Source organism: Callorhinus ursinus, unplaced genomic scaffold, assembly GCF_003265705.2.
Source record: "Callorhinus ursinus isolate GAN/ISIS: 27379988/994484 unplaced genomic scaffold, GSC_fseal_2.0 scaffold25, whole genome shotgun sequence".
Taxonomy (NCBI): Eukaryota; Metazoa; Chordata; class Mammalia; order Carnivora; family Otariidae; genus Callorhinus; species Callorhinus ursinus.
This window is the reverse complement of record NW_027397087.1, coordinates 18,317,982-18,339,872: the sequence shown is the minus strand read 5'-3', so window position 1 is coordinate 18,339,872 and position 21,891 is coordinate 18,317,982. Positions and strand designations below refer to the sequence as shown.

The following is a 21,891-nucleotide window of genomic DNA, read 5'->3' as shown; positions in this document are numbered from 1 at the left end:
CAGTTTTGAATTGAAGTGTATTTGCCTCGAGTCCCTCTTCAGATTTAGCAGCCGGTTGTTTGACAGGAGCCCCGGTCCCGATGCAGAGCCATTCAGCTTCCCTCTCTCCTCTTCTGCACAGGACTCCCTCCATCCCATTTCTGATTCTCTGCCCAGGAGTTGTATCTTATCATCGACCAGATTTGTCATCTGAGCTGGGTTTCATTGCTTCATAGTCTGTGATTCCCTTTTGTGCTTTTAGTCCTTTCTGATCCCCTGAGTAATCCTGAGGGAAGTGAGTTGGGGTAAGCTGTGGTTTGATGAATTTTTTTCTGCCAAAAGGCACTGCTAAGCTCACATCACCTGAATGACTGGGCATCCTTTTCTAAGGGCAAGAAAATAGATTCCAGGCAAAGTAACAACCAACCAACCGACACAGGGTTGAAATTTTCTAGCAATGATGTAAGACTTTACAATTGCAATGTGATTTATTTTAGTAATTATAATGTAACTGAAAGAAGTGGGCCTTCTGGTGTCTTTCAGTTACTTTCAGGTTGCTATTTCCCTACGGAAAAGTGAATTTAGCCTTTTTCTCTCTTTCAGAAAAGAGGTGATGATTTTGAAACCGTGTCCTTCTGGCTCTCTAACACATGCCGATTTTTGCACTGTTTGAAACAGTACAGTGGCGAGGAGGTGAGGAAATCTTGATCACAAAACCAGCAGGATGTACTTTCTCTGTCCTCTTTAAGGAAAAGATTAAAAGGATGGAACATTTAACAATTTGTTAAAGATTTTATTTATTTGAGAGAAAGAGAAAGAGAGCAAGTGAGAGAGAGAGAGAGAGAGAGAGAGAGAGAGCATGAGTGGGGGGAGGGGCAGAGGGAGAGGGAGAAGCAGACTTCCCGTGGAGCAGGGAGCCTGTTGTGGGGCTCAGTCCCAGGACCCTGGGATCATGACCTGAGCCGAAGGCAGACGGTTAACAGACTGAGCCACCCAGGCGGCCCCCATTTGATAATTTAGAAACCTGAATTCAGAGGTGGGTTGGAAGCTCATAGCTTTGTTTGATGTTCATTGTTTATGAAACCGTGAATTGGAGAGCAACATAGTTTCTTCCCTCTGAGAGTTTGTATTATGAGAAAGCATAGCGGAAATAAAATGGGCATTAGTTAATGAATTATTACAAGCCATGAAACCTCTTGTCAGTAGGTGGAAGTGGGCTTTTCAGGGGGCTGATAATAAGAAATATTGAACTATTTAAAGAAATTCATCAATTTTGGCTTTCCATAATACGTAAAAGGTGATCAAACTGAGGCATATCTCTTTAGATTGGCCCCAAAACCTATTCTGCTTTTATTTGCAGTGATAAGCTCATCAGGTGTTTGAGAGACTTCAAAACTATGTAATTATTCTTTATTAAGATCTACTCAGTATGTATCAGACAGCACTTCCTATACACTCTGTTATTTAATTCTTACAGCATCTCTGTGAGGTAGGAATTACAACCCAGTTTTATAGACGAAAAACTGAAGTTGGGTGATGTTCATCAATTTGCCCAGGTCCTCTTAGTCAGAAGGAGCAGAGTTGGGGTTCTGGGGCTGCCGCCTCTGCAGCCTGTGCCCCTACCCACGGCTGTCCATGCCTTCCATTTTTTGCCTGGAGGGCAGGCAGAGAAGCTGACCAGTAGCATTTTCTGGGCACCCAGAGGCTAGGGCAGAGGACGGTCCTGGCAAATGTTGGAAGGCATAAAAATGAGTAAGGTGCAGTCCCTGCGAAGGTGGGACATTCAGACTAGAATTCCTCTGAGGGGCCACTAGCTGTCCTGTCAGTCCTCACTTCTAGACCGTGTTGTCAGGTAGTTTGTAGGGAGGCCGATGCTTGGCTTTGGGTAGAATCCATCAAGTAGGCAATGTCTGACAAAAGTACCTGCCTGTACAGGTGATTTTCCATTTTAACTAATACCACCAAAAAATTCCGTTCTAAGCTTGGATTGAAAATCATGTATGGTCACCATGAAATATAATAAAGGGAAATTTTTTATTTATTCACTGATCTCGGTAGAAATTGGTCTATTTTAAAAAGATTATGTATGCCCTTCAGGTGCAGTATTTATAAATAGGACTCTATTTAATAGAACTGAAGTTAGGAGATTAGTACTTGAGATAATTTAGTGTCTGGCAGTAAATGTGCGACGTCATAAGTGAAAATGCTCATTCCTTTTTTTTTTCCCCCAAATTAAGTTCACCCATCTTGTTTCACTGACATAGCTATTGGAAGGGCTTAACTGCTAGCTAGCCAAGTTGAGATATTATTCAAAAGCTGATAAGAAGTGGAAGGGGGTTACGATGGAAACAAACACAACAGAGCGTTTGAGAATGACAGTCTGGCATTCAAGAGTGGAACAGATGGAAACTCTTCAGAGGAAAGACAGCGGGGGAATCTGATCAAACAAAGGAGTTAGGAGAGACATTTGATTTCATGGGTGTCAGTAACTTTGCTTTCTGGTTCTAGGGCTTTATGAAACACAACACGTCTCGCCAGAATGAACACTGCCTCACCAATTTCGACCTGGCTGAGTACCGGCAGGTGCTAAGTGACTTGGCTATTCAGATCTACCAGCAGCTCGTGCGGGTGTTAGAGAACATCCTGCAGCCAATGATCGGTAAGGCGAGGGCCGGGCTGACGTCAAGGTCTGTCTGCCTCACGTGTGCAGCAACGACACTTGTTTGGAGGCATGTCTTGATACAAAGAACATAAAGTAGTAAGACTCAGTCCTGAAATTAGCTGAGGGATCCCAGAACCCCAGCCATGACTAATTGGGATACATCAAAATCACTGCTTTCACATGATTGAAATGGCAGTATCTAGTGAATCTCCCCACTGGGTGATGCCTCTTCCTTGAATTTGGGTTCTGCTTTATACCCAGCAATATACCTCATTCCTTGTCTAGTTTTCAAAAACACTTTAAACTTTGGTCTAGGAAACTGCTACACAGGGCCTCCTCGGGGCCCACCTAAAACAAAGGAGGCTGGGGAGAGTTTGCCCTTTGCCTATTAGGTTATAGTCAAAGGGCTGGGGAGGGGGGTACCATGGCAACAAGACTAGGTCTCAGCCACTCCATGATGAGTTACACATCTCAAGGCCCCCATGGAATTGTCAAAGGCAAGGAGTGGTTTCTCATTGGATAACTGACTGGGGTGTGCATGTGTGTGTTTCTATATGTGTGTGTTCAACTAGGTGTGTGAGTCTCGTACCTCTCTTTATATTCGCGTACTCTGGGTGTGTATTTATGTACTGCACTACCTATATTCCTTGGCATATGTAGCATGTATGAAGTAGGAAGGAGGCATATATAAATTGCAGGCTGCTAATTTTGAATGGATTGAATTAAATTTGTTTTAAGATATCAAACTGTTATCTTCAGGCACATTATTAGCAGCTTCTTTTTTTTCTTTTAAAAATTTTATTTATTTATTTGACAGAGAGATCGCGAGAGAGGGAACACAAGCAGGGAGAGTATGAGAGGGAGAAGCAGGCTTCCCGCAGAGCAGGGAGCCCCACATGGGGCTTGATCCCAGGACCCTGGGATCATGACCTGAGCTGAAGCCAACGCTTAACTGACTGAGCCACCCAGACGCCCCTATCAGCAGCTTCTTAAGGCTACTCCTAGCTACCCTTTCTTTTCCCACCCATGTGTTTTCCACATTCCCACAACTTCTTCATTGCCCTTAGTATTCTGTCTTCTGTCGCAGACCCACAGTTAGTCAACCAGAAACATAAAAGGCTGAGGAAGCCATGGGAGACAGCAGTGATTTTTCTTAGGGGATGACTTCAGGGGTCAGTTCTTCAGTTGTCCCCTAACAGGTGTGTATTCAAAGCAGTGTAGGTCAGCTTGTAACAGGTGACACAGTTGCAGAGAAGATCAGCTTCAGCCAATATATCCTCTACTTTTGCCTATTTTTATTGGCTAAACAGGAAGCTTACCGCTGAGATGTCCCACTTTAAATCACTGCCCCCATCTCCCAGTGATTTGATAAAACCGCCAATGTTTTTTGTCAATGTGAGGTTCTGTGGAAGCTTTGGTTAGCACTGTGAGCTATAAAATGACTAAGAGATATAAAAATGAATCAGGAAAAAAGTAAAAAGAAATATAATTTCCCCCATCTTAAAATCCCACTCCATTCAATAGCCACTGTTAAAAGTTTGTGCCTATTTGTCTAGATATTTTCTATGCACAGAAAAACATTTAAGTGTGTGAATGTACTTTGTTTTAAAACACAGAAGAGATCTTACTACATGTACATCAAACTCCTGTTGGTCAGCATTTTTCTTCTAATAACATATTATGGTCATCTTTCCATGGCAGTTTGTGCAGATTTACCTCTTTGCCTTTTATGGTTGCGTGACATTTCATTGTATGAATGTACCATATTGGCTCATATGTCCCTCTCGTCTCCCCAACCAGGCTGCAAGTTCTGTAAGTCTGTATAACATGACTCTATGGCATTCAGCAAGGTCTGATCTCATAGTAAGTGAGCATGGAATAGAAAAATAGTTTTCTGTAGATGGTATATTTTCTCCAATATCTGGGTATATTAAATGGAATTGCCCATCTGAGAAATGCCACCCTATGGACGTTATCAATCCTTAGGCTTCATTTGATGCCTTTAGCAACTGACCGCAGTTGGTTGTGTATTTTTGTGGGAGTCATGACATCTTTGAAGTTTACCAATTAGTTCATCATCCAAAGCATCTCAAATAGATGGAAGATTATCAGAAAGGCATTCGGGTACTGACCATGCCATCTGTGACCCTCAGCAGGGCACTTTTCCTTTCTGCTTCCCTTCATTGTTGCATTAGAGGTTTGGACTGATGAGCCGGGAGGGTCCTACCTGGCTTGGAGGTCCTTTGAATTTACAAGCCAGAGCAAAGTCCACCTCTGTGAGCCATATGGTAAGAATGGGTGACAGGTCGTGTTCCCCAAATAATCATTTTAATTTTCGGCATGTGTACTTACCACTTTTTAAGGTGAAAAAATGCAGAAAGAAGATCATATGATATAGTCTGAAAATGAGAGTACAGTAGCCAGATCTGCCGGATGGTCTCCCAGAAGCAGGGCAGGAGAAAATGGGTCTACGGTATCTATGCTATTCATGCTCTCTGACTTAAAGAATTTTCCAAATTGCTCTGCAACCACCATTTGGAATACTCTGTTACCAGGGTGCAGAGATACATTAGCTAGGGTCATATGTAAAGTCACTTGTATTATTTAGAAAATGAAAAAAGATACCAAGTTATACACATGCTGTGATTATTTTTTTAAACTATGTTAATCACCATACACATGCTGTGATTATTAATATGTAGTATATATATATATATATATATGGCAGAAAATGCAACAAAATAGCATAGTGGTTATCTCTGGGTAATGGGATTGTGGATGATTCCTATTTTCTTCTCTATACTTTGCTCAAAGTTTCCCCAATGAACAGGCATTTTTTTTTATAATCAGAAAAAATATGATCAGAAAAATAATTATAATTATTAATAAAAAAACATGCATACAGTTACACTAAAAAAAAAAAATGAATCAGGAGTGGCCCCTGTTCTCAAGGGGCTGCCAGGCCAGGGGCTGGTCATCCCACAACCATCCTAGAGGAGGCATAAGCCAAACACTGTGAGGGCGCAGTGGGCGGGGGGCGGGGGCGGCGGGGAGCAGTGCCCCAGATTTGGGAAGACTGAGTTCCGGGAGGCTGAGACTAACCCAAGGCCTCCCTGCTAGTGTGGGAAGCTCGGGGCAAGGAAGGGCCTGGTTTTCCAGCCCCACATAACCATCCGCTCCCAAGGCTTCTCCACGACCACTGCCCAGTCTCCTGCTGTTCTTGCCACTTGGTTTGCCTGTGGGGCTTGGATGTCCCTGGAGAATCTCTTCTCCTTTCCCTAACTGGTGCATCTTTCTCAAAAACCCTCACAAGATATCACAAGCTTGTGCTAGTACAAGGCGGCTGCTTTGTATTTTAGAAAATGCACCATTAAGATTTCTCAATTTCATGGGAAATTTTTGCATTTAAGAATTATTCCTGGGGCGCCTGGGTGGCTCAGTCATTAAGCGTCTGCCTTCGGCTCAGGTCATGATCCCAGGGCCCTGGGACCGAGCCCCGCATTAGGCTCCCTGCTCAGTGGGAAGCCTGCTTCTCCCTTTCCCACTCCTGCTTGTGTTCCCTCTCTCGCTGTGTCTCTCTCTGTCAAATAAATAAAATCTTTAAAAAAAAAAGAATTATTCCTTCATTAAAGTTTAAAATCTGGAAGCCCTTTTTCGGAAAGTTCTTTTCCCCTTTCTTTTGATACTCAGATCACTTTCCTAAGTTGAATGCATAAGAATACGCGTGTGCATGCGTGAGCAAGTGTGTATGCACGTGTAACAGGCATCTTCTAACGCTTGAACTCCTCCTGCAGTCTCTGGCATGCTGGAGCACGAAACCATTCAGGGTGTGTCTGGCGTGAAGCCCACAGGGCTCAGAAAGCGAACGTCCAGCATCGCAGACGAGGGCACCTACACACTGGACTCCATCCTTCGGCAGCTCAACTCCTTCCACTCGGTCCTGTGTCAGCACGGCATGGACCCTGAACTGATCAAGCAGGTGGTCAAGCAGATGTTCTACATCGTTGGGGCCGTCACCCTGAACAACCTCCTCCTGCGCAAGGACATGTGCTCCTGGAGTAAAGGCATGCAGATCAGGTGAGCAGAGAGCACCTGCGCTGTTGTCCACTCCCGGCCCTACTGCTGGCCGCGGTGCAGGGGCCGATGGCTTGTTTGCGGTCAGGGTAGCTGATGTCTGCTGCCACCAGCCAACCAGCCGGGGAAGACCCCGCATGGAGCTGTCTTCTCTTGCCTGGCTGGACCTCTCCACTTTCATGCGGTACTGCTCCAGACTGTGCCTTTCAACAGGTTCTCCCCTCCACTAGCTGGGAACCCTGCTTCCCCGGGACACTGATTTGTTGGAGGGAATGGAGAGATGATAAAAAATACTTCGAGTTGAGATAGCTGCTTCCTCACCTTTTGCGTGTGTTTTTAATTGTACCTAACAAAATACCGAATTCTTTTATCATGAAGATTTCTAATGTTTGCTTTCTCTTAGAAATTTATTTTGACAAAACACCTTTTTGTACCATGGCAACAAGAACATGTCTAATAGACCTCTTACTAACCGGAAACATGCCCCTGTATCTTTTACAAAAATGTGCACTCAGTTTTTATGCCCAGTTACTCCTCAGCATTTTTTTTTGCAAATAATTTATTATTTTTTTTAAAAGATTTTATTTATTATTTGAGAGCAAGAGAGAAATAGCGAGAGAGAGAGCAGGGGAGAGAGGGAGAAGCAGATTCCACACTGAGCAGGGAGCCCAACTCAGGGCTCGATCCCCCTGGGATCATGACCTGAGTCAAAGGCAGGTGCTTAACCAACTGAGCCACCCAGGCGCCCCAGCAAATCGTTTATTTTAAAACAGAATATTCACCAAGAGAGGAAAAAAAGAATCTCTCCTACATAAGTCTTTAGTTAATCTCAGGAAACCTTGGCATTCTTTTCAAATTTTCCATTCTGACACACATGCATTGTAGTTAAATTAAGAAGATAATCCTTTCATTCAGGTAGTGGAATTTATCTCTTTAAGGTTTGTTTATGTATTTCTCTATACATGTGAAGCACTGTTATAATATCAAACTGCCTCCTACTTGCCTGACTGCAAGTGTCCATTTAGCATTTTAGCATGGGAACCACTGTCTCCTGGTTGATCACTTCTTGAAATCTCAGCATCTGTGTAATTTCTACATCTCTCTCCACATTTGGGATCATGTCTCTTCCAGTGCTCCCCCTCCCCCACTTACCTTCTCTCCTTCCATCGCTGGGCTTCCTCAGGCCCCTACTCCATCACTCAGGCTCTTCCCTAAACAGGGCTGCCGCACAAGGTCTGTGTGGGGGCATCTTGTTTTTCGTGACTGCCGTGGAGTCTGACTGAAGGAGGAAGGGGTACTTGAAGTTTATCGATTCTCTCCTCTGATGTTGTAAGACAAACTGGGAAGCGTTTTCTGGTCAGCTGTTTAATAAGGACATGGCCATATTGGATATTCTGTTTTGTCTTTCAGCAGGTTTTATTTCATAATTTTGGCTGTAATGGCTCTATTTCTACCTTCCATTGAAGTTAATTATATCATCCAGTCATTTACTCTTATATAATTATGATTATAAACCTCATGGCTATAATAAAATTTTAAGCACAGCTGGTAAAATTTAAGAAAATTGAACAAAAATACTGCCTGTCATTTTAACTGAGATTCCTGACAAAGCCATACCTAAAAAATGAAGACATCTATGACGACATTCAGTAAATTTGCATTCTCTCCCTCTCTCTCTCTTTGTGGCAGGTACAATGTCAGTCAACTGGAAGAATGGCTGCGTGACAAGAATCTGATGACTAGCGGGGCTAAGGAAACCCTGGAACCTCTCATTCAGGCTGCTCAGCTCTTACAAGTGAAAAAGAAGACAGATGATGATGCAGAAGCTATCTGTTCCATGTGCAGTGCTCTAACTACTGCCCAGGTGAAGCACCTCCCCCTGCTGAGAGACCCTGTAGCATTCAGCAAGGGTGATGCTTAGGGAAGTAAGGAGTCCCCGCCGGCCATTGCTCTTGTCTTCACGTGTGTCAGAGAAGACACAGATCTATGCAGATCTTAAAGAAAGGAGATTTTACCTGAAAGTAATACGTTTTGGTGGGAGTCACAGTCATCTGCAGTCCACATTCAATAAATCTTTATTGTTTACATGTTCTGCATAATGCCGTGGGCACCGAGATACAACCAAGAACAAAACAACGCCCTTGCTTTCATGGGGTCTACGTTCTCTGCATTCTGTGCAGCCTGTATTCCAAAAAGTAATTTTCCATATTATTTGATAATTGAATGATATTAGACTTCTCTATTTTTAAGACAGATCATTCTTGTTCGTTCATTTTAATAAATGACTCATGGGGCTCCTATCTCAAGGCGCCATACCTGTTGCTGGGGAGTTACTTCAAAAAATAAGAAACAATCCTTCCCTAAAAGGAATTTTCCAGTAGTAGGCAAGGCAGATGTACCCAGCTGATTCTACTCTATGAGGTTGAAGCAAATTCTATAGTAAGATGTCTAAAGGAAGTGCCAAGGGGCGATAACTGTGTTCAAGGAAGGTCCCATTAGGCTGGGCATTGAATTTAAGGAAGTGAGAAGAGGGGAAGGGCATTTGAGGACAGTGGCAACAGCATGAGGCAAGGCCTGTTTTTCTTTTGCCAGTTATTTCTGTGCTGACTCCTGGGCTTGTTTAATGTTCTTTATGTGTCTTGTAGTATAGACATCTTACCTAGATTTTACCTAGGGTAAGTATAGAAAGCAGCTGGGTGGAAACAAGGGACATCATTAACAGTAGCCACTAGGGTAGACTGAGAGGATCGAGTGGGACACTTTTCCTTTTCATGTAGTGTTCTTTTTGTAGTTTGTTGTTTTTCCAAATTTATATTACTTTTTAAAATGTATAAATGTTACATAAATACATTCTTATTTTAAAAATTCACATAGTAAAGGTAACTATGCCTTTAGACCAGCTCTCTCTCCCCTTATCCCAACCCAGCCCTGAGTAGAATTACAAACTATCTGCATAGATCCTTTTACTTTTCCAGATTATAAGCACCCAGTGTGTGTTTGATAATATGCTGAAAACTTTGATCATTTCATTCTCACAGATTGTCAAAGTATTGAATTTGTATACTCCAGTTAATGAGTTTGAAGAAAGAGTCTCTGTATCATTTATTCGTACTATACAGGTAAGATCTCCCAGGCTTTCTTTTTCTTTGATTCACAAGCACAGTTTTTTGAATGAAAATTTTGCAGTTTATTGAGAAAAAATGTGTTTTATTATTGTATTATCTCATTTTAACAGTGCATTAACTTTTTGATAACAGCTTATTAGAAAAAGGAAGTGATTTTAAAACAAATATAAACATTATTAGTTGAGGACTTTTTGGTAGATTTTTGGTGGGGGAAAAAATCTTTATAGGTTCGGAGAACTGATGCTCTGTTTTTTGTTTTTTTAATCTCAGATGCGTTTACGAGACAGGAAAGACTCTCCTCAGCTGCTCATGGATGCGAAACATATCTTTCCTGTCACGTTTCCTTTTAACCCATCCTCCCTTGCACTAGAAACCATCCAGATTCCAGCCAGCCTGGGCCTGGGATTCATATCACGGGTCTGAAGGTGATGTGATGTCAAGGCAAACAGTGACAATAAGAACCCATTATTTCCAGTGAACTACTGAAAAGACATTTTTAAAGAGAGTACTAATTATCTTTCAAATCAGAGGTTATTAACTGGAAATCTCCCTAAATACTTTCATTGTCTTGGAAAGAACAATAGGCTTCTTTGTGTTACCTTACCAGCAACAGTCACCCTGGACCAGTTAGGTATCCCGAGGTACATGCAGGTGAATCACAGAAGGAAAAGGGAAAAAAAGGTCTCCAGCTGCCCGCATTTATTTTAAATCCTTAGCACTGCATCTAAATGGTATGGTAAAAATGTAAATTCCAGGAATGAGCTGTTGTTAGGAAGGTACCTACAAAGAGCCTCCTCTACGCGGACCAGAAGAATTGAAAGAAAAATTGCCATTGAGTACATATTATATCAGTTTAGGAATCAGTTATGTTGATGTTGTCAAACTGGATCAAAGAAATAAACTGGCAGTATGTAAAGTACTTGGTCAAGAAAATTCCTTATATGTGTCACTATGATATAGAGATATTACGAGAATGTTGGTTTGCCATATAGCATAGAAGTCCATTTGTACTGTAGTTTACTGAGCATTTTAAATTGCTGCTACATACTGTGTTCTTTAATATATAAATGATATTCCTATTAGGCACTACAACAATAAGCTTCTCTTATCAACTCTGTTTACAATTCAGTCAGATCAGTTTTAACTGGATTATGTGCAAATATATACAGATTCACCTGCACAAGTAGCAGACACTGGGAAGTCATGTAGTAATATGACAAAATGTTTGACATTTAGGGATAGGATTAGACAAAGTGGCTGTTGATGTCATTATTTATTCAGAATGTATTACATTGATGTGCTCATTCATTTTCCCTGGGTGGATATCACATCAGGGTACAGTGTTCTGTGAAGTGACTTATTTTTAGTTCCCAGACCAGATTCCTGCACTGCATATTTTCAATCCTGACAGGTTTTCTTTCTTCTTCTTAATTTATTAAGAATTAATCTCAGTCACTGTCTAAAGAAGATTCAGGTCTTGAAACCTTGATTATCCTATAGATTATGCAAAAGAAGGTGTATAATAAATACTATGGTTCCATTTTTTTTTTAGGCTTTGCAACTTCTGTAAATGTTCTCAGTACCACTAGATACTTTAAGGAGCATCGTATTAGGAATACTTTAAGACTTATGTAAGAAATATAAGAAGATTGCTAAATTTTACAGAGGATATGCTTCAATAAGACCCAGATCCTATAAGTTTCATTCTGAAATCCTAATTAAACATATTCTCAATTTTTCCTGGAAATCCTAGACAGTGGGTCTTTCAGATTGTGCAAGAGCAAATTCTTAACTTTCATTAGAAACTCTGGTTCTGAATCACAAACATAGATTTATATAACTTAACTGTTAGATGGTCTATGAAAAATGACATCTTATTAAAACGTGCAATATTAATGGAAGTCAGTTTTAAATCATGATAAAGATTGTTATTAAAAGATAAACACTGTTAACTTATTTGGGCCTCACATTCCTCGTTTATACAATAAGAGGGTTGGACCCTTCCACATCTAAAATTTCTCTTCTCTTGGCACTTGGATTATAGAGAAACTAGATGCAGTTACTCAGTAAGTTCACCCTCAAATGGAAAGATCAGTGTTTGGTGCCTCTTAATCCTGGGGGATTAATTAAATGTAAAATTACAAGTTGGTGTAGCTATAACTCTTCTTAAGTGTACATGATTTGCATGCTTTTTGAACGTGAATTAGTTTGGGTAATTTTTATTGAATCATGTACTGCTGCATTCAGGTTAGATACATTTATTTATTTGCAAAATCAGCCAAAACACTACTGATTGAATCAGGTTCTCTTACTTTTCCCCAGTTGTCAATGTGGTTTTCAATGAACTGACTCATTGCATAGGGGAGATGCTAAAAAAAAATGCCACCGTGGTGTAGGCTGTCCACCTTGGACTGGCAAATCCTCTCAGTCCCTTCCCCAGCTTAGTCCCTGTGTAACATGTCCTGTGCACACCCTGAATCTTGTCAGGTCTTCAAGAGCACACTGTAGCTTCTACTGCCATTGCAGCCCTTTATCGTACCCCAGACAGCTCGTATCCTGAAACGTCTCTCTCTTGTCTCCTGCCTTTGTGCTGGAAAGTGCTGGAGCCTCCATTCCACACCTGGGCCAGAATCTCTCCTGTTCGGTGATGGTCACACAAAGATTCTACTCTTCCAGGCTCCAGCTTCCTCCGAGGCCTACCCAGGACCCCAGATGGGGATCTGAATTAACTTCTCTTAGCAGCCCAAAGATCTTTAGTCATAACAAGAATACCTTACAACCAGGGACCCCCAATACCTGGTAAATGACTCTGTGTGCTACTTTCTTGAGGCTGCAACAATAATCTGCTGACTAGGGGTTTTCTTTAGCCCCTCTGAGGACAGCTCACCCTCTCTCCAACCATACTTTCTCACCCAGCTTGGGAAACCTACCTTCCCCAGCCGTCTACCTGCCCATTCCACCCTTCACTCTTTCCCTTCCCACAGCCCAACCGTGCATCACATCACCTGCCTGCTCACTGACTCTGACTGTGTGCAAGGCAGCGAATGGAGTCAGTCCTCAGTTGCCCCCCGGCCTCCCTTCAGGCTTGATATTGTTGTTCTCGCTTCTTGGCAGTACATTCCTTAACATTGTCACTAATTTGCTTTTTCATATCTCCCCTGTGACACACAATGGGAATTCAAAGAAAGATCTTGAAAGAACAGGGTTCTGTCTTAATAGCTCCTTCTCAACAGTCTCCCCACTCACCTTACATACAGACTCCGCTCACATCTGGGAACGCAAGGCTGAAAACAGCAGTTTTCCTTGTAGCTTTTCTTCGGTTAAGGCTTTGGTCTACCTGACCTGAGAGTAACTATAAAGAAGGGGGAAGGTCAGATCCAGAAAGCGATTCCTTTGGAAGTTTTGAAAAATCTCCATGTATCTGACACTTCTATCACCAAGTGCAAAAGTACAAAAAGATACATTCCAAAGCCTACCGGAAGGATATTTGGGGATTCCGGTCATTTTGTACGATTTGCTTTATTGCCTTTGTTTCAGTGGGTAATTGAGAGTTGAGTTGGCTCTTTCTGGGTAATTATATGTGTCATATAGAATATAGATGAGATCTTTTAGTAACATGTGAGGGCGGCTAACCTTAGGTAAAAGGGCACCTATCCTATCCTGAGAAATCCTCACACAATAGTCATATATCCACCTGCCCTCCCCTCTCTTTCTCTTTTTCTCCTTCTCTGAGCCCCTCCAGCTCTCTCTCTCTCTCTCTCTCTCTCTCTCACACACACACACACACACACACACACACACACACACACAGAGTCACCAGAATGTAGAGTTCCCCAGGCGGCATCCTCAAGGATCCCCTGAGTAACTTCAACTGTTGGGGATGAAACAGAAAGCAAAAACGAGTGTGTGACCCTTAAAATCTCCTGCTGAGAGTAGTGCAGACCAGGACCTTGCATCTGGCTATGCTTTTCTTAGGCACACGTCCTCTGTTACCTCATTGTATCCTCACAACAGCGCTGGAAGGTCGAAAGGGTAGCTCGCTGATGATAATTTGAGAAAGAGAAGGTCAGTGATGCGCTGAGGTCACACCGCCCTCCCGCGGTGTCCCTTTCCTGCCTGCTGCCCTGGCGGTGCAGTGGGCAAGTGGAGGCAGGAGACTGAAAAGTCTGCAGGGGACATTCTGTTTTTCCGTTTCTCCTGGTAGCTGTGGGGTGCCTTGGGTCAGCAGGAGGTATTCTTTTTTTTTCTCTCTTTTATCAGAATTGGCAACTGGCATGTAGGAACTGAGCAAGTGCCACATCCCAGGTTCTTCGTGCTAACAAGATGAAGTGCCCGGAGCTTGGTGGCTTTCTTCTTGTCCGTTCCCTGCTATACCTAGGTTTGATTTTTATGATGAGTCAGAGCTCCCTTGGAGGGTGCAATACTCTGCGTTTAGGTCTTTAATTAGACGCAGGCGTCTCAACCTGGCTGGAAGGCGTGCAAGCCTCCCCAAAGTTAGGTAGGTCACTCTCAACGCCCACTCCTCTCAGAGCCACATAGAGCTGCCAGGTGAGCTGAGCAGCCTGCAGCCAAGCCGCCTGGTACCTCCTGAGGCCTGTCCCCGGGCCAGCCACGTGCAAGTCAGTGTGTCTGAATGTTACAGTGTGTGCATGCTGCCAGTGTTGCCTCCGGAGCTGGGAGGCATGCTCCGTGCATGCGTGTTAGAGAGGCTCCAGGGATTGCTGGGGCCACTGTTCATGGGTAAGTGCGGTGTGATTTCTTCTCAGGCTGTGCTGTGTGGACCGCCTTAACCCCTGCTCCCTTCCCTCCGAGAGCTGCCTTAAGTTCTCTGGGAACTTCTCCTCTGTAAGGGACTGACTTACCGGGAGAGGGTATCTTGCCTTGTTTCTCAAGGTTTTGAGAGGGTTTTGGTTGGGCGTGGCCTGCAGCCACGGATTCCTGTCTCTCCTTCCTGCATGATTATCCCTCCTGGGACTTCGCCTTCCTTTCTTTTCTGTGATTTGCAAACAGGTATCAGAACTCAGCACCAGTCTCAGAGCCGGTGAATGTGGGCGGAAAGAGTGGTCCTGAGTTTGGGGGGGCATTGTGTCACAAGGAAGCAAATGAACATATGGAAGAAAGAAGTTAGCTTCTTGGTAATGCTTAAATGGCATGTTTCTCCCTGATCTTTTCTTAATACAGGTAAAGGGTACAACTGTAAGACCTTCCATAGACATGCTTTAAAAAAATTTTTTAGGAACTGTGTACTATATATAAAAGTTTGAATGAAAACAGAGAAGAGTTCTGTAAATTCTAATCCATTGCATTACCCCAAATTAAATCAACCTCGAGTTACATACAGCAGATTTCTCAATAGATCAGGAACTGAAAGGTACTTTGTAAAATAGCTGCCAAAATGCATTTTTGTACATTTTTTAATTTTCTAATTTGGTCTAGTGAAAATGTTCATTAGCTTAACTTCATGAGTGTCATTAGCTTCCTAAAATGATTGAAAATGACTAAAGTTTCCTTAGTATTGTGATACAGCTTGAGATATTTGGAAGAAACATGTTTTTCGAGTGGAAACTGGTATGTATAATTCAATGCTTGGTAGGTCAGTACATTTTCATGCATTTTGCAGTCAATAGTTTCAAATATCTTATTGTTATCATATGTTATAAAACTTTAGCCTACATTTCAGGCTCTGTAAATTACTTGAGCCATTTAATATTTTCCAACAAATGGTGACTTTTTCCTTTAAATGTGGATATGTATGTTGTAATTTATGATTGCTGGTTATGTATTTTTTGTGGACTCCTGGAGTAATTTTTTGCGTCCTTGGAAAATTTAAATTGCTCTACCAATGTTACACAGAAATGAGCTCATCATGACATTTAACATATTGTATTTGAATTGTTAATTTTAATTATTAATTTACTGTGAAATGGATATGCTGTTTAAGTACAATGAAACTGAACATTGCAGTTTTTCAAATATTTTTCCTTGTTGGATCTGGAAAAGAAATTCTGTTTTGATCTACATCGAAAAACATGACACAGTTAATCATTGAAAAGTTCTTAGGTAAAATATTCATCCATTAGGAAAGAAGCAGAAATACTAAGAAGTGAAAGGCATTATCAACTAACTCTGGTTTTAAATTGAAACCATCCGAGCATATCTCACGTAGAATTTTAAAAAATAAGTTAATAATTCACATCATATCAACAAAAGCCTTTGAAACATGGGTTTTCACTAGTTATCATCTAGTGCTAAGATGAAAACCAAAACAATATCAGATTGACATTTACACTCTAAATTTGTAGTTGTCTAATGTTGTCCTTAGTAAATGTGCGTCATTAATGCTGTATTCTCCTAGCTATTACAGAAATTGTTCAAATAAAGATATGGGAATGAAGGATTTTTGTTAGTGTCTTATAAATAAACTCACAGCACATGGAACACAGGACACAAACCAACATAGAGTACATTCTGGGCTGCAAAACACACCTTTAATATTTAAGAGGACAGAAATCAGACAGTGTCTGCTCTCAGATAACAATAGAATTAAGCTAGGTTATTAATGATAGAAAAATAGCTGGAAAATCCCCAAATTTGGAGCTTAAAAACACACTTTTTAAGATTTTTTTTTTTACATTTATTTGAGAGAGGGACAGAGCGAGTGTGCGTGCTTGAATGGGGTGGTAGGAGGAGAGGGACAGGGAAGGGCATAGGAGCAGAGGGAGAGGGAGAAGCAGACTCCCCACTGAGCAGGGAGTTGGACACAGGGCTCCATCCCAGGACCCTGGGATCATGACCTGGGCCAAAGGCAGACACTTAACTGACTGAACCACCCAGGTACCCCTTAAGCAACACACTTCTAACACATGGATCAAAGAAGAAATCTCAAGAGAATTTTAAAAATATTTGAAGTAAATGAAAATGAAAATATAACTTATCAAAATTTTTTGGGTGCAGTGAAAACAGTGCATATAGCATTGAATGCATGCATTAGAAAAGAAGAAAGACCTATAATCAATCATCTAAGCTTCCACTTTAGGAAACTTAAAAAGGAAGAGAATATTAAATGCAAAGTAAGCAGAAGAAAAGAAATAATAAAAATCAGCAGAAATCGGGGCGCATGGGTGGCTCAGTCGTTAAGCGTCTGCCTTCGGCTCAGGTCATGATCCCAGGGTGCTGGGATCGAGCCCCGCATTGGGCTCCCTTCTCCGCGGGAAGCCTGCTTCTCCCTCTCCCACTCCCCCTGCTTGTGTTCCCTCTCTCGCTGTGTCTCTCTCTGTCAAATAAATAAAATCTTAAAAAAAAAAAATCAAAGACATCGAGGACAGAAAATCAGTAAGAAAATCGATGAAACCAAAAGCTGGTTCTTTAAAAAGAGCAATAAAATTGATAAGCCTCTAGCCAGGTTAACTAATGAAAAAAGAGAGATGACATACAGTAAATGAGTGGTTGCTTAGGGCTGGGAGGAGTTGGGTTCTGGGAATTGACAGGATGGAGCAATAACCGAGAGGCATGGAATTTCTTTTTGAGATGATGAAACTTTTAAAATTAACTGTGGTGATAGTTTAATCTGTGACTCTACTAATAATCACTGAGTTGTATACTTAAAATGGGTGAAGTGTATGCTATAAGAATTATATTGCAATCTTTTTTTTTTAAGTCAATTTTTGACTTCTGGTGTGACAGACTGAGAAGCTCAACAAATTCTCTCCTCAAAAGAGCAAGGACAACACTGGACAAAAATGTCAAAAACAATTTTAGGGCTCTATAAATTGACCAACGTCATACAACAAATTAGTAGTTTTTATTCATGACAAGCCACTGACCTCTGAGTAAGAACAGCATTTGTCTGACAACCTTGCTTGGGGCTGCTCCCATCATGCTCCCCTCACCCAGCTCAAATAGCCTGGTAATTCTACCAGAGTCAGGAAGCTATGAAAACCAGCAGCTTTGCCTTTGGAGGGGCTCCCTTGATTTGGAATGGAGTGCCCTCACCCAGCAGTAAAACCCTAAAACCCTAAACTAACTAAACCCCTAAACTAAAACACTAAAACCCTAAACCCTAAAACCCCTCACCCAGCAGTAACACTAGTAACCTCAGAACCGTGAGAGAATACCTCTCTGTTGTTTTAAGCCACCCAGTCTGTGGTACTTTGCTACAGCAGCTGTAGGAAAGTAATACAGTATTAATCTCAAGTATCTGTGATGAATTACGATGCATATTTTCATCTCCAGAGGAACCACTGAAAAATTAACTGAAGAAATATATTTCTTTTAAAAGGTGGGAATTAAAATGGTGCATACACACACAAAAAAGCAAAACTGAAAACAATAAAAAACCCACCATCATGAAAAACATGAGAAGCAAAAAAAGATATGAGCCATATAGAGAACAAAATGACAGTCAAAACTCCAACCATATCAACAATTACATTAAATGTGATTTAATGTAATCCATTAAACACTTCTATCAGATTAAACACTTCTATCAGAAGGCAGAGGTTGTGAGGGATATTACAACATACAGAGGGGCTAAAATTTAAAAACTGACAACATCAAGTGTTGATGAGGATATTAAGCGACCTGAAACTCATACTTGTAGAAGTAAATTGATGTAATTTTTAATTTTTTTTTTAAGATTTTATTTTTAAGTAATCTCTACAACCCAATGTGGGGCTCGAACTCACAACCCCAAGATCAAGAGTCACATGCTCTACCGGCTGAACCAGCCAGGTGCTCCTAGATCTTGCTAGTTTTAAAAAATTGCATCAGATGGCTCAGTGGGTAGAGCATGTGACTCTTGATCTTGGGGTTGTAAATTTGAGCCCCACGTTGGGTTGTAGAGATTACTTTAAAAAATAAAGTAAATCTTTAAAAAAATTTTATTTAAAGAAAAAAGCAGCTAGACCTCTAGACCCTTAACTCTGAGCAACCAGGCAACTGCTCCTACCCACTTTATTTTTTTAAAAGATTTTATTTATTTATTTATTTATTTATTTATTTATTTATTTATTTGAGACTCAGAGAGAGGGCACAGGTCGGGGAAGGGGCAGAGGGAGAGGGAGAAACAGAGTCCCCGCTGAGCAGGGAACCCAATGCCGGGGCTCCATCCTAGGACCCTGGGATCATGACCTGAGCCAAAGGCAGACACTTAACCGACTGAGCCACCCAGGTGCCCCTCTCCCACCAACTTTATGCCTTTTCTTTTTCTTTATGTTATTATTTTGAACAAGAGGTACACAACATTGAATTCATCATAATCCTCTTTTTGTGGCACTTAGCACTGTTGGTCTGTGCCAGGCCCTTCAAAATTTTTTGGGTTCCTCCTTTTTCTTTATTGTCAATCTCATTTCCCTCAACCTCATACATATTCACTCTTGCATAATTAAGGGTGGCTTTGTAATTTATCGCCCACACTTTTATTTACATACACTTTTACCCATGAACAATATATAACATTGCAGTTTTTTGCTAGTTTAAAAATATCTTAAAGACTTTTGCTATACATCCACTCAGCATTGCTTTTTCTATCTGTCTGAGTTGATATAAGTAGATAGCATCCATTCCTGCTGGCAGCTGTAGAGTATTATACCATATGTATATACTATTAACTCATCTCCTATTGATGGGTATTGATGAATATCTCCTTTGATAGATAACTGTGTTGTGATGAAGATTTATTTAACTGTCTTGTTTGTGACTATGTGATAATTTATCTGCCTAAACCTATTTTCAATAAATATTCTCAAGTTGCTGTCTAGAATGGCATATCACAATAGTTCCCATCAGTTGTGTGAGCAAAAAGTTATTTTCTCACATCCTAGCAGCATTTGATGTTGTTCAACCCAAATATTTTCCCCAATCTGATGTGTATAAAGTGATATCTCCTTATTTTCATTTGTATTTCTCTGGTTACTAATAAGGGAAGGGTGACATCTCTTTATGTGTTAACCAGTCATTTGAGTGTTACCATGTACAAATTACCTATTAATTTCCTTGGTCAATTTAAAAAATTGGACTTACTGTCTTTTTTAAAACCAATTTACAGTGGTTCCATATGTATCTTAGATTAATATTATAGATATTAATCATTTCTTGGTTGTTTAAGTTGCAAATGTGTTTCCCAGGCTGTTGCCTTTCTTAAAAGAATGGTGTCTTTCACTGAACCAAAATCTTTCCTTGTGATGACCTCAAATTCATCATTTTTTCTTCCTATGATTTTGCTACCTTGTATCTTAAGACATTCTTTCCTAACCCAACATTTAAAAGCTGTTTTCATTTCATTTCATTTTTTTCTCTTAAGAATTTTATGCTTTGGGTGGCTCAGTCGGTTAAGTGTCTGCCTTGGGCTCAGGTCATATCTCAGGGTGTTGGGATCGAGTCCTGCATCAGGCTCCTTGCTCAGCAGGGAGCCTGCTCTTCTCCCTCTGCCTGCTGCTCCCCCTGCTTGTGCTGTCTCTCTCTCCCCGACAAATAAATAAAATCTTTTTTAAAAAAAGAAAAGCCCAATGATTAAAAAAAAAGAATATTATGGTTTTAGGGGTGCCTGGGTGGCTCAGTAGGTTAAGCATCTGCCTTTGGCTCAGGTCATGATCTCAGGGTCCTGGGATCAAGCCCCATGATCGGCTCCCTGCTCAGCAAGGAGTCCGCTTCTCCCTCTCCCTCTGCTTCTGCTCCTCCTCCCGCCCCATCAGCTAATGGACTCTCTGTCTCTCAATAAATAAAATCTTAAAAAAGAAGAAAATTATGGTTTTACCTTTAAGTTTTGGTGGTTTTTTTTTAAAGATTTTATTTATTTATTTGACAGACACAGCGAGAGAGGGAACACAAGCAGGGGGAGTGGGAGAGGGAGAAGCAGGCTTCCGGCTGAGCAGGCAGCCCGATTCGGGGCTCAATCCCAAGACCCTAGGATCATGACCTGAGTGGAAGGCAGATGCTTAACGACTGAGCCACCCCAGGCGCCCCTACCTTTTAAGTTTTGATCATGAAGCTATCTGGAGTTTATTTTTGGATATAGAGTTTGCCATGGCCTTACTTCCCCCACCACACCCACCATGCGCCCATTTATTAAATAATCTTTTGTTTCCCACTCTGATCCTTAAGGCCACCATATAATATGGGGCCCTGCTGGTGGACTCCCTTCTGTCCTGCTGTTCATTTATCCATTCCCATGCCAGTATCGCACTGTTTTAGTGATGATGGCTTTGTGATATCTTTTAATATGTGGTAGGGCAAATCTCACCTCTTTGGTCTTTGTTTTGAAGATTGTCTTGGTTATACATAAATTTTATTCCATATAAAATATAAAATCATTGTACAATTTTCCAAAAGTCCTGCTAGGATTTTTATTCCAATTATATTAGGCTTATACATTATATTATTAATCCGGGTTGAATTGACACCTGTACAATATCAAATATTCCCATCCGTGAGGATGAGATTTCCCCCCATTTATTCAGGCCTCCTTTTATATCCTTGTAGAGAAATTTAAACATTTTCTCCACAAAGGCCAAGTGCATTTTTGTTAGCGTAATCTCCGGGCACTTTATATGTTCATTGATGTTGTAAATGTCTTATTTTCCATCTTACATTCTATCGTAATTTCTGAATGATTATTGCTCACATGAAGGAAAATTACTCATTTTTATATTTGATTTTGAATATGGTCACCTGGCTGAACTCTCTTACAAGTTCTAATAATTTGTTGATTCTCTTGGACTTTCTACGGCAATGGTCAGATCCTCTGCTCTTTCCAGTAAACACGCTGCAAACTAAGGAAGCCAGAACTTGGACGGGGAGCGTGTCAGAACACACCTGTTTCCTGCCTCCGAGAGCCAGGGAATCCCGCCTGCGCGGTCGGCTCCGCACCCCCGCCAGGTGGACCCAGTTGACCGCGGAGTTCTGGCCGGGAGGAGGCTCGCGCCAAACCCGCAGCCCCCGCCCCAGCCAATCGCTGCGCGGATCCGCCAGGCTGGCCGGGAAGGACCAATCCGCGGCTCCTCTCCTCCCGAGGCCGCTACCCCGGGGGGAAGGTGAGTAGTCGGCCGCTGAAAA

The 21,891-nt window shown here is 41.5% G+C and overlaps 1 protein-coding gene across 5 annotated transcripts in view; it reads left to right on the top strand.

The window, feature by feature from the left end:
• Positions 1-16,234, top strand: part of MYO5A (myosin VA) — a 197,152-nt gene extending 180,918 nt beyond the window's left edge. For all 5 annotated transcript variants that reach the window (XM_073877020.1, XM_073877019.1, XM_025883595.2 and 2 more), the window contains 6 exons: positions 583-672; positions 2,488-2,638; positions 6,436-6,718; positions 8,405-8,579; positions 9,754-9,834; positions 10,111-16,234. In XM_073877020.1, the coding sequence (XP_073733121.1) occupies positions 583-672; positions 2,488-2,638; positions 6,436-6,718; positions 8,405-8,579; positions 9,754-9,834; positions 10,111-10,263 (933 nt within the window). In that variant the 3' untranslated portion in view covers positions 10,264-16,234. The remainder of the gene's footprint in view (positions 1-582; positions 673-2,487; positions 2,639-6,435; positions 6,719-8,404; positions 8,580-9,753; positions 9,835-10,110) is intronic.
• The last annotated feature ends 5,657 nt before the right edge of the window (positions 16,235-21,891 follow it).